The sequence below is a fragment of the Nanorana parkeri genome, unplaced genomic scaffold (assembly GCF_000935625.1).
Source record: "Nanorana parkeri isolate BGI_ZX_2015 unplaced genomic scaffold, ASM93562v1 scaffold29, whole genome shotgun sequence".
Lineage (NCBI taxonomy): Eukaryota > Metazoa > Chordata > Amphibia > Anura > Dicroglossidae > Nanorana > Nanorana parkeri.
In genome coordinates this window covers 3,075,917-3,093,797 of record NW_017306297.1, presented here as the reverse complement: position 1 = coordinate 3,093,797, position 17,881 = coordinate 3,075,917, and the positions used below count along the sequence as shown (strand labels likewise).

Genomic DNA, 17,881 nt, shown 5'->3' with positions numbered 1-17,881 from the left:
TGCCTTATTAACTAACCCTTTCAAAGGTGTTAGCCTAAGCTTTTCTTTAAATGTCCATTTGAATTAAAAAATAATAGCTGTAGCTCTTTAGTAAAATATATCTATAGCTATATTTTTTTTTCGTTTTGGATAGAGTTTGAAACAGTTTAAACATCTGCCTTTTTTTTCTTCATTTTCAAGGTTCTGTTGGGGAGATTCTTTTCTTTATCTGTCCTGGTGACCGAAAACTTTACTGTGGTGGGAAGTGAGAAAAAGTCTCCCATGTGGATCTAGACCGCAATAAAAGCCTAAGGTCCTTGTTTTCCCGCACACTATATAAAAGTGTATTAATTGTCATTGTATACATGATAGAAGGATTGCCATGTAATGTGAACCTTAAAGGAGAACTATGGGGTCAGGGCTTTTCCCCATAGTTCTCCTTAGGGTAACGGGAGGGCACAAACTAGCGTCCTCCCGTCACCCTAAGCTACTGAGACGCCGCAGCCGGAGCGGATCCCGACATCGATGTCGAGATCCGCCCTGCTGCATGAGTGACAGCTGGCTCTGCCTATCTAGAGGCAGAGCCAGCTGTACCCGCCCCCCGTCAGTTGCGCCAGTCAGCGCTGGCGGATCGGAGCAGGGAATCCATCCTCTCCCCTGTCACGGCAGAGAGCCGTGACAGAATCGAGAAGTGAGCGAACACCGGCATGTGTTCGCTCACCTCCCAATCTACTGAGCCGACCTGTGACAGTCTCATTGTCACAGGTCGGCTAGAACTATGAGGTGAGTGAAAAGCACTCACCTCATAGTTTACCTTTAACTGGTCTAAAATATTGCTAAAGAAACAGCTGTGCTAAAGTTGGCCAAAAGAATGTCTGCTATTCTTCTAATTGACTATTATATCTCCTTGGAGTCCCTTGGATCCCAGCCCTAGGCTGTTCATGGGACCTTGCTTCAGCCCAAGTTGATAATAATTGCCTGCAAGAACCTGTCTTCAGCATGATCCCCATGCTCCTTTAGAGACCCCTTTGGATCCTAGGCCCAGGCTATACTTTGGCTTCAACTTCTGCCCAAGTCAAGATTAAGTCTTTCCCCCTCCCTGTGAAAAGTACTCCCCCAACAACCAACTGTCAAATACCCGAGATTCTACTGCATACTGAAGTTCTAGCATCGGGCAGTTGTAAGATATGGGGTGGGAATTAAACACAACTTAGGCAGAAGTCAAGCCCCATGTACAGCTTAGGCCTAAGATTCAAAAAACTCCACAGAGACAGAGGGATTCATTCAAGATAGGTACTTGCAAGCACCACTTTAGCACTGTTGTTATCTTAGAAATGCTAAAGCTCAGGTCAAGTTCAGTGTTAACATGACTTTTGTCATTTAGTTTAAAAGACTGAATGTTATGTAGCCAGGGAAAAATGATATAGTTTGACATACAACCTGTTGTCATAAGCACAGGGAACTAAATAGGCAAGGGATAAGTATGTATTTATTCATTTGATGTGAGATTTGTGATCTCAGCTCCAACAGCCATAACAAAGGATTCATATTTACACATTGTATACACTATGTTGCTATATTGTGATTGATGTGGTATCTTTGCAACATTGTTTCACTGACACATTTTTCACAGCACTTTGCTGCTAGTGCAGCAGTAAGTTCTCACACATTGTTTCTTGTATAGTGTTTTTCACACACCTTTTGATCATTATCAGTTTATATATGCTATCTTGTCTGTTATCCATTGGCATTTAACATACATACTTTATTCACATAGATGTGATTGACACTTTTAATTCTATTCTCTCTATGAATGCTTTTTACTCAATAATGATGTTACACTAATTGAGCTTTTTGATTTATGACCAAAAGGCTTCTAGCGCTGTACTATATATCCTTTCTACAAAACATACAGTTATACTATATGAGAAAATACCTGAACTCGCCCACGGCCAATCTCATGAAGGTTATAATAGCTTGTATTGTTTCCACTATTAAATTTATGCAGTGCCACATCAACAGCATGCACAACCCGGCTGTCATTAAAAGGTGCCAACAGAGGGCAGCCTGGGCACATCCGACGTAACTTCTCTGTAGATTCTGGAAGAAGGCAATGAAAAACAATATCATAGATTGAAATATTGTATTACAGTCATTAGTCCTTTTAGATAGAAACAAAAACTCAATCCATATCTTCTCTATCAGTAATACATATATTGTTTCAAGAAACAATGAGGAGCATGTATGTAGAACATTATATTCATTTTTATTACAGGTATTTATATAGGGCAGTCAATTTATGCAGTGCTTTACATACTGCACATTCACATCAGTCCCTGCCTTCAAGTAGCTTACAATCTAAGGTCCCTAACTCAGATACATACAGGACCAATTTAGACAAGTGCCCGATAACTACCAGCATGTCTTTGGAGTGTGGGAGGAAAACGGAATATAAGGGGGAACCCGAGGCAAGCACAGAGATAACATGCAAACTCTAAGCAGATAGTGTCCTGACCTCCATTGGAACCATGGACCCCCAGTGCTGCAGGGCAGACTTGCTAACCACTAAGCCACTGTGCTGTTCACTATAGAAAAAAAAATTTTTGTTTGTCATGAGGGAAATATGTAGACTGTCATTGCTGGCATGAAAATTCTAGTTCCCTGTAAGCATGATCGTCTGACATAAATATTCTCTCAAGGTCCTGACTAAGTATGCAGATCAGGAGCTTCTGAGGAAGCCCCGTTTGTTGGGGGGAAACGCGTCAAGGGTTCAGCGTGTGACTAGCTTCCCTGAGGACCCAGGACTTACCAATTGTATGTTATCGCAGTGATCGAGCAGGAGAGCCTCTGCTATACCGATTGTATTGAGCGAGGCCCGCTCAAGCAACACAGCGACAGCGGAGATCACCAATTTCTAATCCCTGATAAAGCACATCACTGGATACCTTGCCCGTGGAACATCGTTCACCCCGTTCTAAGGTGCGGCCGCACTTGCAGGGGAATTGTCAGGCCACCTGTCCACAGTAGATGTGAAGTGAAACAGGTCGGGATCAAACTCAATGGAAGTTGGTGCAAGTGGTGGAAACATTTAAGCGATCAGCAGGATTACAAATGTTTTTTGCATAAAAAACCTTTACTAAGAATATCACTGGAATATCTATCATAGAAGTACGGACTCTTTCCCTTGTGGCCACAAGTGAGGAACAAGTGAGTAATCCTATCATCATATGCTGATACATTAGTATCCACCACCTCATAACGGTGTATCCGTTCATATCAATGACTGCTGCTCTGCCCTGCGGGTATTTCAACCCTGTTTATTTCTGTCCCACATTGAGTCACTTCAGGGAAGCTATGCGATTTTTAAATAAGTTTTAAATGTAATGAGGTGATTTATCTTTATGTTTTGCAATGTTTAAATAAATATGTTTGGATGCACTTTATATTATACTTATAATATCTATTTATTGGAGGGCTCCTACTATGGGATTTCTATGCTAGGGGGTTTGCGCTGTTTGAATACAGAGTTCTGACATCACTTACTGCATATGTGGGTTAATTAATCAGAACATTTTGATTAGGGATGCGCCGATACTGATACTAGTATTGGTATTGATACCGAGTATTTGAGCGAGTATCACATTCACCAAAATGCTCCGATACTTATCTCCGATACCAGGACTTCCAGTCAGAGGGAGATCTACCTCAGACCGGAAGTACCGAGGGCGCATTGAGTTCCTTTCCAATCAGGAAGACGGGCAATAAGTTATGATCTGCCTCTCGGCTTCTTGGTTGGCTAGGAAGCTGGCTTCACTTGTTGCTAGGGCCACATGTAATGATCCGCTGCCCGACTTCCTGATAATCTGGGCACAGGCACCGGTAGTCAGTATCGGCGAGTAGCGAATACAAAATATCGTTATTCCTACTCCGTACTAAAAAAACAGTATTGGTGCATCCCTAATTTTATTGCCAGAGGATTATTACGACAGCCAGGCAACTAGCATTTGCAGCATCTCAGGAGCAACTCAAAAGCAAGCTGAATGCCCCTACACAAGACCTTAGAGTTATAACTGAATGACCTCTCTACAAGCTGGCCTTGAATGTTGGATTTTGCTCAAAGTCTTTGGTAGATGCTAGAGAGTTTAACTAGATTTCTCCTTCTGCTGAATGTTTAATGTACTGCATATTATGGAGAATGCAACTGGAGATGCTGGAACACACAAAGGTGAAGAATACTCCCAGCTGGACAAAAGTAGACTTAGGAATTATTGTTGTTGGAGTATCCAAGACATAAAAAAGCAATAGGCTGGTTCAGCTCCATGGCCACCACCAATAACTAAAATATCACATATGGGTGGAATGACATTTTAAAAATAGTTTTTTTGATAGGGTAATCTAATAGGGTAATTTTCCTTGCTACGTCTAGTATAAACCTTACATGGCCAAAAACAAATTTGCCTGCCGAAGCAAAGTCAGTTTTGTCCTTTTATTTAATATTATTAAATCCAAATATAGAGCTGACTTATACAAACATTATGCACAACTTATTCAACTGCAATTGTAATTTTTGAGGGTAAAAAAAAAATAGCAAATGTCTACATCTGAGGTGACAGCTATACCTTCATAATGACAATATATAATGAAGAAAAAAATAAAAATAATTATAATAAAAACAAATTACTTATTTCCGACTTGCATTTCCCCCTAAGGACCTCAAAGGTGTTATTATGCTTCCTCATTTTGAAATCACAATCCGCTTCTACTGCCTGTGAGTAAAAGGATAATTGAAGAAAAGTTATTTACAAAACCATAGTAAATGCCTTCATTCGATGCTCGGTATTTTGTCTGTGAACTATAGCATATTTTTAGCAAACACAAATGTTGTATTCTATTGTAATATTTACAATGAAGTTGTTTTTGTGTGACTTTCTTATATGCTTACTTTGCCATATTTCCTTTATTGTCTAAAATAAACAGATTTGTATATAAACCAGTAGAGGCAGCTTTGTAATTCACTAAAATAACTTTGCTTTCTTAACATGAACCTGAATTGAAAAAGTGAAGATTTATTATGTTATAGGGGAAATCTAGAAAAAGCAATTGTGCCCATACTGCCCCCTGAAGAATTTACCTTTTGTCTACAATTCCACCTGAAAAATAGCGGCTCACTGCCTAAAGTGTAATTGTGCCTAGACATTGCTGTGCCTACAACCTCATAGCTGTATATTTTGCTGAGTGAGTGGCACTGCTGCCTGTGATTGCTAGTCTTAAGGGACTTGGGGTGAGATTTGGTGATGTCACCATTGTGCTGCTTGCTGGAGAAGAACCTGCAGCCTTAGTTACCTTTAGTTATACTTATGCTGAAGTTTCATCTGTACATATTTGTCTTCCCTGGTTCTCCCCCCACCCCCTTCCTCATTAACATGCTAATTACATTTTTAAATAAAACATTTATATTTTTTCATTACACATCTTATTTTAGACTCAGTGATGTAATCATTAGTGCTCGGTTTCTCTGTGCTGTGCAAGCAGATTATGGCTGGTGAAAGGGGTCAGAGGCTGCTGTACATAACATCCAAAAAATATCTCAACACGCTGTCTCAGTACTCTTCTCAACAGCCCTCAGCCCTTATAAATAGGCATGCAGACTGCCCTGGGTGATGCCTACATGTGATACTGAGCCCCCTTTATTGAAAGAAGTGAAATCCACAGTATAAAGAGTGCGGGCCAAGGACAGTCCTCCAGCGAGGAAATAAGTAGGGCTCTATCTGACTTGATGCAGCTTCTAATGCACACTAATAGGTTTATTTATGTCAATTCTGCCCAGCCATTCGCACAGCACTAGTGCCCCTAGATGGAGATGAGTAGTATAGGCGTAATATAGGAAATTATACTCCCATATTATACTCCTATATATAAAGTTCTATACCTCTCAGTGCCATCTAGTGGTGGTAGTTCCATGAAAACAGTTTTATAAATAATCCCACAGAAGATGCTTACTGTGTGCAGTGAAATTATAGTAAGCATTTTCAGTACAGAAAAGGAGCCTGTACAACTGTACTGGATTTAAAGCGGACTTCTACACTCAAAAATCAAATTCTACCAAAGCATCCCTCTATGTATGATAATTAATAATAACATAGACATGTCAGTTATAAAATGCTGTGATTATAAAATATTTACACTTACAGAGCATTCACTTCCTGCTTTTGAAAGTGCAAAATGACTTCAGTTTGCCAAAGTAAAGCACACTGGGATTGCCTTGTCATCATTGCTGGGAAATCTCATCTCGTTGAAAAGCATTTCCTCCCCTGAGATGATGTGCATGGTCACATGTCCTAGTCATATATCTAGTCACATGTGCCAGAAATATAGGAAGTAATAGGAAAGCTAGTAATCTGCCCTTAGTAAACATGGCCACTGTCAGAAGACTGGGGAAGAAAAGAGAAATGAGGTATGCAAAGAATACAAAGCTGGCAATTATCTAGAAGTATGTGTTTGTAGATTGTAGATTGCATTATTTTATTTTTTATAACGGGGAACGGGAGTTGGACAGAGGATTTTCGCGGACCTTGTGGAGGAGAAGACAGAGGATAGGACGGCAAATTATCTGCTCTTACTCCGGTGTTATACGCGGTCTGAAAACTTCCTAAGTCCGGTGAGTATATACCCTAGAAAGCTTTTTTTTCGTTATGTTCACCACATCACCGGATTGGGACTGATCGAACACATCTGACTTTGTTCTTTGGAAGAAACAATAGCGGGACTCTTTTTCTTTGATTTTCCTGGATTCACTTTACATCGGACTTTTTTATCAAAGTTTTCAAACAACAAACTTTTCCTTTCCAATTACGATCACTGGATTTTTGAATGTAACAAATCTGTATTTGTTTCACTTACTGGGATTTATTGGATGAAACATTGTACACAAATCACTCGTTTTTGATTTTTTTTCATTTGACACATTGATTTATGCACTGGTTTTTCTACAGTGATGTTCAGAGTCATCGGATGAAACACTGGAGACACTTCATTCGCTTGATATACACATTTTCTCACAGAGATGTTTATAAGTATGGTTTTATTTAGACACACACAATCATCAGAAGTCTAGTTTTATATAGTTTTCACTCACAAAGTTTCACAACTGCATATGTTTTATGTACAAACATTATCTATATAGTTGGGTCTAACACTGTGAGGCTTTTAGCGCTACAATGTGATTAATTAACCCCCAGGGCTTACCGCCTGATTTGCAGCAGCTTCTAGCTAGTCTGGTTTTTCTTGTTTTTTCCTTCTTCCAGAAGCGCAAGTTTTTGTCTTTTATTTCTAAAGATGTGTTTGTTGTTATTTTAAAGATCTGGGTAATGGTCCGCTTTAAGGTAAAGCTGGAGTTCAGCTTTTAAAGTGACATTAAAGTCAATTTTGTTTTTGTTAATGAAAGCACTTACCTTAAATAATGTTTCTTAATCTGATCTTCTTCTTTCCTGTCCTTTTCATCTGTCCCTCCAGCGCTGCGGCGGGTGTCCGATCCACCACTGACTCCCCTCAGCTTGCTGGCACTTTCTGTTCCGCGGTGTCTGCATGCGGGTGCACGCGTCCATAGAATTACCTTATGTCTCTTCTCGCGTCCCGGCCGAAAATGTGGACTGCGCATGCTGCTTTGCGGACGCCCGAGGATCTTCACATTTTCGGACGGGAGTGCGCAGGGAAGACACAGGTGAGTATAAACCTCTGTTAAAGCGTTTTGTTTTTTACACTTTTTGCATAGATCTACTGCTCGCTAGCAGTAGATCTATGCAAAAAAAACAGAGGCTTTAATTATCCTTTAAGTCATCGATCACTGTTCACTAGCTATATATTTAATATAAAATAAACCAAATATTGTGGAGATCTGCTTAAGATGGTATTTTATTGTGATGAAGACATACCTGTTCAATCTTCGGTCTCACAGCACATTGTTCTATTGGTGTTGAACTCACATGTGAACATAACGTCTCCAAAAGATCTAATTCGAAAAAATAAATTTCATCGGCCCCATGCTTAAAGAGAGTAAAGAAAATAAAGCACAGGTTTGAATTGTTGCAATAAAAGAGGAGGAAAAAAAACAACAAATCAATATACTTATATTATACTCAGTGATCTAATTAGGTTTTTGTAAAACCACTTTGAGTATTTACAGACTTACCATGCAAACATGAATATCGGTAACCACAGGCATTAGATGATTGCCATAGAAACCAGCTGCTTTTGGCTTGATTAGGAGGTAATTGTTCTATTTTTAACAACTAGAATATCGGTGGAAGGAAATTGGTTGCTTTGGATTTTGAACCCCAAAAATATTTTTTTCCTTGTTTACCTTAATTGCATGCTTGGACAATTTAGTTGGCCATATTTACTGAATAATTGTTCATTTTACTGACTTGAAAGAAGTACTGTATACAGCTGTAGTAGAGAAGTCACATATTGGGTATAATTGACGGCCGCACGGCGCCCTTGTTGCCATGGCGCCCTGTGCGGCCGCACGGCTCGCACACCCCTAAGGCCGGCCCTGTAAGAGACCAGAAACATATAGCTACAACAACAAGTCGGCAGTTCCCATTTACCTATTATCATGAGAGATTTCACTGCTCATCAGTTTACAACAATATGAAAAATTAAAGATGATTATTGATTAGTTGCTATGGGATATTCCCAATGCACACTGCTCTTGGCCTTATAAAACAACATAGATTGGGGTTGATTTACTAAAGGCAATTAGGCTTTTCACTTTGCAAGGGAGTTTCCCTTATCTTGATGAATGTGGTGAAATTTTACTTTGCAAAGAATACCCAAATATGTGCAAAATTTGAAAAAAAACTCCAATAGTTTTACTTGCACATGATTGTAAGTCAGCAGAGCTCCACCTCATTTACTAAACTGCAAAGTGCAAATTCTCTTGTAAAGTGAACAGCCTATTAGTAAATTGACCCCATTGTGTTTTTCAAAACATTTGGAAGCTAATTGATTTACCCCAGGGAAAGACTTTAAAACTACAGAGCTACCCAAAAGCCAGTATATTCACACTACAGTCCAATGTGTGCAATGTAGACACACTTTCCATTAACAAAGTTAGACATTTAGGAAACTGTTTTAATATAAAAACTTACCGAAGGAAGAGGTATAATTTTCTCCACCTGGTTCAAAGTGAACTTGTATCCACTATGGTGATGTGCATTGATGTACTGAACTGCTACTGCAGCTGCCTGATGGGCCTCCTCATCATCACAATTCAGGACCTGATTATTAGAAGGTACTACATGCGCTAAAGAAAACAGCAACTGAACCAGAAACAAAGTGGCCAATAACAGCCTCATGATGCCAAACTGCGCCTTGCGTCTCTCCTGAGGCAGTCTGTGAGCTGAGAGGTTGTAGGCTGCATGGCAGAATACTTATATATATGTTTAAATCTAGTAGAATGATGCCAGGAAAAATATTTGCTCTGGCGCTTCAGGAGTGTACACATGCAACAGAAAAATAAACATTTTGGAAATCAATTTGTCTAGTTAATCTTTCTGCATTTTAACCTGAAATGCCTCTAGCATTAACATAAGAGATATTTGATTAGTCTATTGACAGCGAGAGCATGTTTTCCAATAAGACTCCAGGAAATGCAAAAAATATGGCCACATATTACCTGGAGATGCTGCCAGCAACACTATGTCTAGTTGCAGGCTGACAACCAGTACAACATGTAAGAAAATCTAACTGAAAGGACTTTATAAACATATACTGCCTATATGCTTACATCCTGCCAGAAAAGTTTTACTGTAAACTTTACAAAGGAAAATTATTGAAAAAATGTTACCTTGCATATAGATTTTAGTTCTTGGGCCCCTGGTCCTTTGGTTGCAACTGTCACTTTAGACATGGGTTCCTTATATAAAGGCACATTGTGTAGGGAAATTGCAGATTACCATTGCTGAATCACCACATTGCCTGCCATTTTGTAACAGTCTCATACATTTTTGGACTGACTCCACTTTATATCTGACATTATTTTTAAAGTAAAAAGTATTGGCGAGGCAAAGCAAAGTTAGTGAACATGTTTGTAAGGGGAATTTTGTGAAGTTATCTTCTCATGACCCAAGGCACATAGCAAAGGACAACGCCAGACATCTAGAGCCACCAGATGGACCAACACCCTGCCAGCCTTTTCTTGGAGAATACATCCAATGTACCTGAATTCTGATGCAATGCTACTTAATGATTGGATAAATATAAATATTGAAATCTAAGCAGGGTCACTTAGACGGGAACACAATATGATGCATTATTTACATTTAGTTTTTCTATTTAGTGCTACATGATCTGTGCCTGATATGTATGTTTCTGTCTCTGGAATGTTGGAGACTAGGCCAATCACCAATGTACATGATATTATATTGGAAATCATTTTTTATTTTTTCCATTTTCTACTCGATAGTAGCCATGGTTTCCATACACTGCACTAATAAAGGCTGACAAACATGAAACAGCTGCATGCAGTTTGGAATATATGGCTCTCTAATATTAGGCTATATATATGATATAAACAGTAGTTCTGGATGCACAATTGGCCATGGGGCATAAGGGGATGACTGGTATGGTTCCACCCACTACCCTAAAATAAGGATTAAACCCATTTTTAGATTTGTGATGTGGCATGCAGATACCTTCTGTTTTAAGAAGGCTTTACCACGTCTCCATTTTAATTGTAAATCCACTCTATAAAAAGTATGTGATAAAGTGACATTTTTCCCCAAAGTCCCATGTAACACTAATTCAGAAACTCTATTATGTATGTACTGCACACAACTAGAAAAGAGTAGGTTTCCTGTCCTACACACAGTGCAGTCCATGTTGATATCTTTACACTGCCCTAAGTTAAAGAATCTTGACATATGTGGCTTTCTTATTGCTTCTTTACAGTCCCTTAAAATAAAATATGATTAGGCTTCTCCATAATAACAAAGGTGTTTTCTTCTGCATCTGAAATGCAAATCAAGTACCTCATGGCGAATATATCATATGTTTCCACTTCTCCATGCCTTTCTAGCTGGGACCCCTGCCCTCTCTGTCCTGCATGTAATAAGTGCCTTAAGACATCAATGTTGTATCTCAGGATAAGAGGCAAATATAATACAAAACAGATGGGGCATCTGACTGTTTAAATAGAGATGTCCATTGCTTTAATATCAAGGGCAATAAAATAGTTCCTTACATTGTGCATATGCTGTACAATACCAATAAACCCCTCTGGATAGAATTTTGCAGACAGCAACCTGCATGCACCAAAGATGTAGACATTAATTGGTCCATGTCTTCTATAAACCATATGTTAATTTGTTTCCCTTATAGTGGCCAATGTGTAGATGTATTCACTGAAATTACATTTCATATTATATGTACAATCCAGTGGCCACACAAAAAAAGAATTGAGAGTTTATTGCTACTTCAGGTCCATTTAGATTTTTATTTGTATTTTCAAAAATATCAAGCACGAGCAGTGCAACAATAGAACAATAAAAAGGCAACAGTACACTCAATGTTATCAAGCGAGGAGCGGTGCTGTCCCGGTAAACAACACACTAGGGTATCACAATGTACTAGAGGCTGCTGCAGTGAGGAGGAAAAGAGGGGAATGGAAGGAGACAAGAACAGGAATAAGGGAGAGGTAAAGCCATACAACACTACAGATTAAGGGGTCCATATTTTCCACTTTCTGGTGAACGACTTCAAAGTGCCGTTTTTAAGCGCATGCAATCTCTCAAATTCGTGGTGTAACTTCAAGGTTTGGTAAGTTTCACTAACAGGGACACTAAGTGGGCTGATCCAGTGCCTAACAATACTACTTCAGGTCCACTTTTAATGTCTATTACTGCTTATAATATTTACCCACCTTCTTACCATCTAAGCAAGTGGGGAGCAATGTTATACTTAGTACCTCTTTGTAGGTGTTCCTTGCCTCATTTTCCAGCAGTAAACTTACACTTTTTTGCCTGTTTGCACCAGTCATGCTCACTAATATCACTGGCCAAAGTGGAAATGTATGCATGCATGTGAATGAGTCTGAGCAGTAATTTGTCGCATTTACTAGACTCTACCTTTATGCAACATACATCTCCATTCTTTTAGAAGACTTATAGTACTCTGGGAATCCTATGTTGTATTAAATGTTTATTTGTAAAACAAAGAGTGCTTGTGTATATATATATCGCCACACCCTTCCTTCGCCGTTGTAGGGGCGGCTGTGCCCGGATGGAGAGGTGCGAGCACCTCAGGAGGCCGGTCCCCTGTGGAGACTAGTTAGCCAGGTGGAGCTACTACCAACTTTGCAGACACTGCCAGGCAGCACATCCTGCTGTGTGGGAGACACTAAGGACCTTCTCCTGCGATCCCTCCTGTCCCCGACCGCCAAGAAGAAGAAGGTGCTGCAGGACTTAGGTGAGGCTGGTACTGTATAATGTATTGCTGCGATTTGAAGTACTGTATAGCTGGTGGTATTCTGCATTGCTGTATAATGTATTGCTGAGATTTGAAGTCGTGTATAGCTGGTGGTATTCTACATTGCTATATAATCATTACACAGCAATGCAGAAGACCTTCTGCAACCCTCCTGAGACCCTTTGCCCTAGATATCAGGCTGGCACACCGGAGAAGAGCGGCAGCACAGAGTATGTACCAAATTAATATACAGTACTATTATACTGCATTGCTGTATAATGTATTGCTGGGATTAGCAGTCCTCTATTGATAAAGGCATTCTGCATTAGCGTGTAGGCTGCTCTGTACAGAGACTTGCTCAGGGTTCTCTGTACAGCACTACAGTTTTCGTCAGAGCAATATTAATGTATAATAATAGTTTGTGACTATGGGGGGACATAAGAGTGTAAGCGCCTTTAGTGCAGAAACTGCTGGGGGAACAGCATATCCGGTCCCGGCACCCCACCCCCCAAGCGGAAAAGGGGGGCCCAAGAAAAAATCTTGCACCAGGGCCCTTTGTTCATTAGATCCGCCACTATAATTTTGCGTAATTTACACATAGACAAGCTTGTCAAGACTTATGCAAGTTATGTCTCTGGGTCTGCTGATCATTTTGATGTCGTTTTAAAGAAGGTAACCACTGCTTATATTTTCGTTATCATATGTTCAGTTTGAGTTGCTCAGTTTTGTTATAATTTAGTAAGCAGTGAACAAACCCATAGCATCATCAAATTTCGGACCCCATTCACACCAGAGCGGAAGCATTTCTGTGTGATTTTTTAAAGAGCAATTTTGGATGTTTTTAATTGCGTTTCAGCGCATTTCCATTAAAATCTATATGGAAAATAGCGCGAAAAGTAGCTCAGGGAGCATTTTGGGCTGCAGGCGGTTCAGATCACGTGGGGCCATGTGGTTGCATGAACAGTCCCCATAAGAATTTATGGGATCGTTCATTCCGGCGGTTCAGGGTGGACAAATCTGCGTGACCGAACGGCCCTGCTGTGAACGGGGCCTTAAGGTAGACAGATTTTCTCAGACTGGTGGTTGTGGGTGAATGCACCTTACACATCAATATTGCTCTTTGCACTGTCTTTTGAAATAGCTCATGCTTAGAAGAAGCAAGGAACTTTGATAAATACCTAGTTACCATATGCAGTAGCTCAGGAATTAGGGTATTCAAATCTAATGTAACACACATGTGGGCTGTCATTTTAAACTCCACTGTTCTTAATGACAAATCGCCTAACAAGGATCTCTGAACAGAAGCCAAGCACTAAATCTTAAACGTGAACATTATTCCTTGTAAGGAGCCATTATAAACACATACCTATGATAGGTCTCTACATTAATAATGAAGTGATTACAACTGAATGATCTTCTAGGTTTTCAGTTGTCACCTTGAGTTCATGTTGATATCTTCCATCAGGGACTTTAATAACAAGTACAGGATAAAGTTCAGGTCAGCCCAAGAAGATCAATCGCTGATGTGCTTGCTGGATTTTAAGATATGGGTAATTATTACCATGTTTACAACATAGAGTGCTGCATGATCATGTTTTTAATGCATATCACATTTCCACTGGCAGTAATATCTGAAAACAACATTAGTTTTGCTGAAGGTCAGCTGTATTCATTGAAAGGATTTTAGCAAACCTTACTGGACATACTTGCCTGCTTTTGTTCTACAGCTATTGAAACAAGGTCATTCCATTCTGACCTTTCTTTCTTTTATTGCAGCAACACTAAAGCTGTAGCAATGAGAAATGTTATGAACTAATACTGTATATGCATGATAACCTAGTCTGTCAGAAGGTACCTACAATTGCTTGACCCTATGGCACAGTTTTGCCCATCGCCCCACACCCTCTCAACCTTTTTTCAGTCACTGCACCTTTTAAAAGTATGCAAAATCGTGAGGCACTTCAAGCCCAACCAAACCCACAAGCTAGCCAGGGGTCTGGTATGGACCTTAAAGGGGGACCCCCACACAAAAACAAACCCTGTGTGCCATAGAACCTTGTTTAAGAAAGGCTGCACTAACTCACAGGTTTTGTGAAATAGTGGGCTCCCCACCAGCATCCCACAGTGCCTCAGAAACCAACCATCTGGCCATGATGTTATCACATGAGGAATACAAAGTCAATACTTGCATAACCACGTGGATAGGCAAATACAGTGATACAAGGTATTCACATCTTGTGCTATCAACTCTTTCATGCATATATTAGTTAATATTGTTTACATTTCTGTAACCTGTGGTCTGAGGTTTGGCATACAGCAGTATGGAAGGCCTTCCTAAAGAGACACTGTCACCTTCCCAATTAAGCACAAGAAAACAGCGTTTCTGAAAAAAGAAAATCCCCCAACCCCCAATACCTACCTTAGCTGCACTCTCTTGTAGCTCCTTGCTCCTTCTCAGATGGTGCTGAGATCTGTTGTGTTGGAAACTCAGGGGAGTGGTGAAATCCCTCATCAGCCATTCATGTGACAGTGCTTGGGTCTAGCATTATAATAGTCACGTATTCCTCCATACTCAGAGGATCTAGGTAGTGTCTTTGGTTGTGGAGGAGCAAGGAGCTGTGAAGGTAAGCCTATGGGGGTTGAAGGATGCCCTTTCCAAAGACACTGCCACTTTGTCCTGCATTGACAAGGCGACAGCATCTTTTTAAGTACAGTGATTCTTATTTCCTGATGTCTCCTTGCAAGGACCTCTCAGTGAAACTACAGGACACAGCAATGATGTGGGGGTTGGCAGGAGGAACACACGGAAGTGTCAGATACTATCAGGGCCCGAGAAAGTGAAGATTTACCACATTGCCATCCAGATAGGTAAATGTGAACCTTTTTCTTTAATAGGAGTCTGCTGCTTTAACTTTTTCGCCTAGTGATAGTGTCACTTTAATGTTATCTATGCTTGTATGCAGGATTGCAGCAAGGGAAATATAAATGACAGCTTGCAAATCAGTGGTGCTCCTGATATAATCAAGGCTGACATAAAAACTCTAAAATCTCTGCCTCATCATTTACTTTGGCATGCAAATATTAGATGTCAAAGGCAAAAAGGTCCAAGTCTGTGGCTTATCATTTGGCATAGTGTCACTTTGCAGAGTCTGTGAGCTCATGAGAAGGTGTAAAAATGACAAGTGCCTACCCGACACTTTACTATAACTTACTGTGAGTTAATTTGTGTCCTAATAAGGGGCTGAACCCCCTCTGGTTCTGGGGGCTGTATTTCTCAATAAAATGTTATTCTTTAAAAACAAATGACAAGTGTTTCTGAGTTTGCAAATGAGACATTTAATTTACTGGTTAATAATAACTACTGACTGATCGAAGGAAGAAAAAAGGGCTCAGTGGCCTATTCCTTATTTCAAACACTGTTAAAGGATTTTTTTAAAGCATTAAACCAAAGATATAATACTAAGACACGTGGGATATGACTTAAAACTGCAATAAAGGATCCCATAGGATAAGGATATCAATCAGTATATGCGTTTCCAGCTGGTTTGGGCTTGCTGGGGATACCAATATTTAAACACATGCCTAGTGGATACGAACCTAAATGTTTTTCTAGTGAAAGGATTTTTATAACTTTATAATTTCCCAATGCAATAATGCAGTGGTCTCCAAACCATGGCCCACGGGCTTGATGCAGCCCTTTGCTTGCCTTTAACCTGCCCTTGTTGTGCTATGGCTTTCACTGACACCATTGATGAGGCACTAATGCTCCCACTGTTTCCAACAATGGGGCACTATTCCTTCCACTGGCAGCAACCATGGCATTATTCCTCCTCCCATTGACCTCAGACAGTAGGTCATTTTCTACTTCCACTGGCCACTAAGCCTGGGGCATTGTTTACTCCCACTGACCATTGATGAGCATTTTCAACTCTCATTCGCCTGTAGTTCTGCTTGAAGTCACTGCAAAAATCGATCAAACTTACTATTGTTAGTTTTTACAAAGGTGATTAAAAATCAGTGTTGACAAAGCATTTGTTTAAGAAGAACTCTGGGCAAAAGTGTTCTTAACCCGGGCAGTGAGACTACTCCCAAACTGCAAGGGTTAAGTGCTTGTTTTTGCCTAGGTGCTAAAAACAAAACAAAAAACAGTTATACTCACCCAAACCACCAAGCCAGCTGTCTGCTTCTCCAGTCACTGAGGCCTGCCTGTCCCTGCTGCAGCATTTGAATGTTCCTCAGCGTCCTCCTGTCTATACACTGTGTATAGAATGTGATGATTTACAGGACCTTGGACTGCTGCAGTGGAGGGGGAGAGAGGCTCCATGGACCAGTCTAAGAACAAGCTAGCTCGGAGGATTGGATAACTATAGCTATTTTTTAACCACTTTTTCTTAACCCTGCCCAGAGTTCTGCTTTTACTGTTCTAAATCGTATTATTGTTGGGAATGGGTGCACTTTGGTATCTTCTGCTTGAGTGCAAAAGGACCTTGTCCTGGAAATGACTAGAGGTAACTATAATATTCTACCAAGTGCAGGCCAGAGACCACCAGGGGAACTTCACAGAACTAAAAGAGCTAGATATTTTATACACAAATTGCCCTGATTGTTCTCCAAGAAAAAGAGTATCTATGCATTCAGTAATTATTTAATGAAAAAATTAAATGTCATTCATTTATATAGGGAGGTTGATGTTAGATACTAAGAGTGTTAGTGTGAGCAACAAAGAGGCTGCATGCATCTAAAACAATTTTAAATAGAATTTAGCAAAACAGAGGGAACAAACACTTGCACTAAGACAAACAAACAAGTTAATAACATAAAGGCACCTTTTCACAGCAGCACCATCTGCTGCTCAGTAAAATAAGGAAATATGTTAGCACCCCTTACCTCTAGATAACTTTTTAATTTAACTAATCAGGCAAAGCTATGTTTAGAATTGGAGAGAGATTTGATTGTGAAGTGAATAAATTAAACTGAATATTGATTGGTTGTGTGGTAATTTGCTTGTTACAGTGTCTAAAGTGCCACTTAGTGACAAATACTGCGCATTTATAAGATGATGAATACACATCTTTATGCCGATAGTACAAATACATATTTTTCTCACTATTTTCTGGGAGACAATAATAAAAGTACTTTAAAAAAAAAAAAAAAAAAAGTATTACTGCCTCACATTGCTCTTCCATCCTGCAGCTTTAGTGCATGACCTCATGGAAAATAAGAAATGACACTAACAACAAAGACATCCGGAGGATGTAATGTATGACTGCCATGTATTATGAAACAGTTTTTGATCCTTCCTATTCAATAAAAGGTTACATTGAGAGATGCTGAGCATGTCTCATCTCCTCTCATTCATCTGCAGTAAGGAAATAATACTTATAATATACTTATATATTATTACATTTATACAAGAATATACATATACATCTTAGGA

At 39.7% G+C, this 17,881-nt stretch overlaps 2 protein-coding genes across 2 annotated transcripts in view; one reads left to right on the top strand and one right to left on the bottom strand.

Annotated features, from left to right (window-relative positions):
- Positions 1–9,335, bottom strand: part of AHSG (alpha 2-HS glycoprotein) — a 15,301-nt gene extending 5,966 nt beyond the window's left edge. Inside the window, exons 1-4 of the mRNA XM_018567064.1 lie at positions 9,129–9,335; positions 7,911–8,021; positions 4,661–4,745; positions 1,916–2,079 (exon numbers count right to left, since the gene is read on the bottom strand). Of these exons, the coding sequence (XP_018422566.1) occupies positions 1,916–2,079; positions 4,661–4,745; positions 7,911–8,021; positions 9,129–9,335 (567 nt within the window). The remainder of the gene's footprint in view (positions 1–1,915; positions 2,080–4,660; positions 4,746–7,910; positions 8,022–9,128) is intronic.
- A 2,306-nt stretch (positions 9,336–11,641) lies between these two features.
- Positions 11,642–17,881, top strand: part of LOC108795756 (anosmin-1-like) — a 34,438-nt gene continuing 28,198 nt past the window's right edge. The window contains exons 1-3 of the mRNA XM_018567053.1: positions 11,642–11,674; positions 12,243–12,444; positions 15,190–15,312. Of these exons, the coding sequence (XP_018422555.1) occupies positions 11,642–11,674; positions 12,243–12,444; positions 15,190–15,312 (358 nt within the window). The remainder of the gene's footprint in view (positions 11,675–12,242; positions 12,445–15,189; positions 15,313–17,881) is intronic.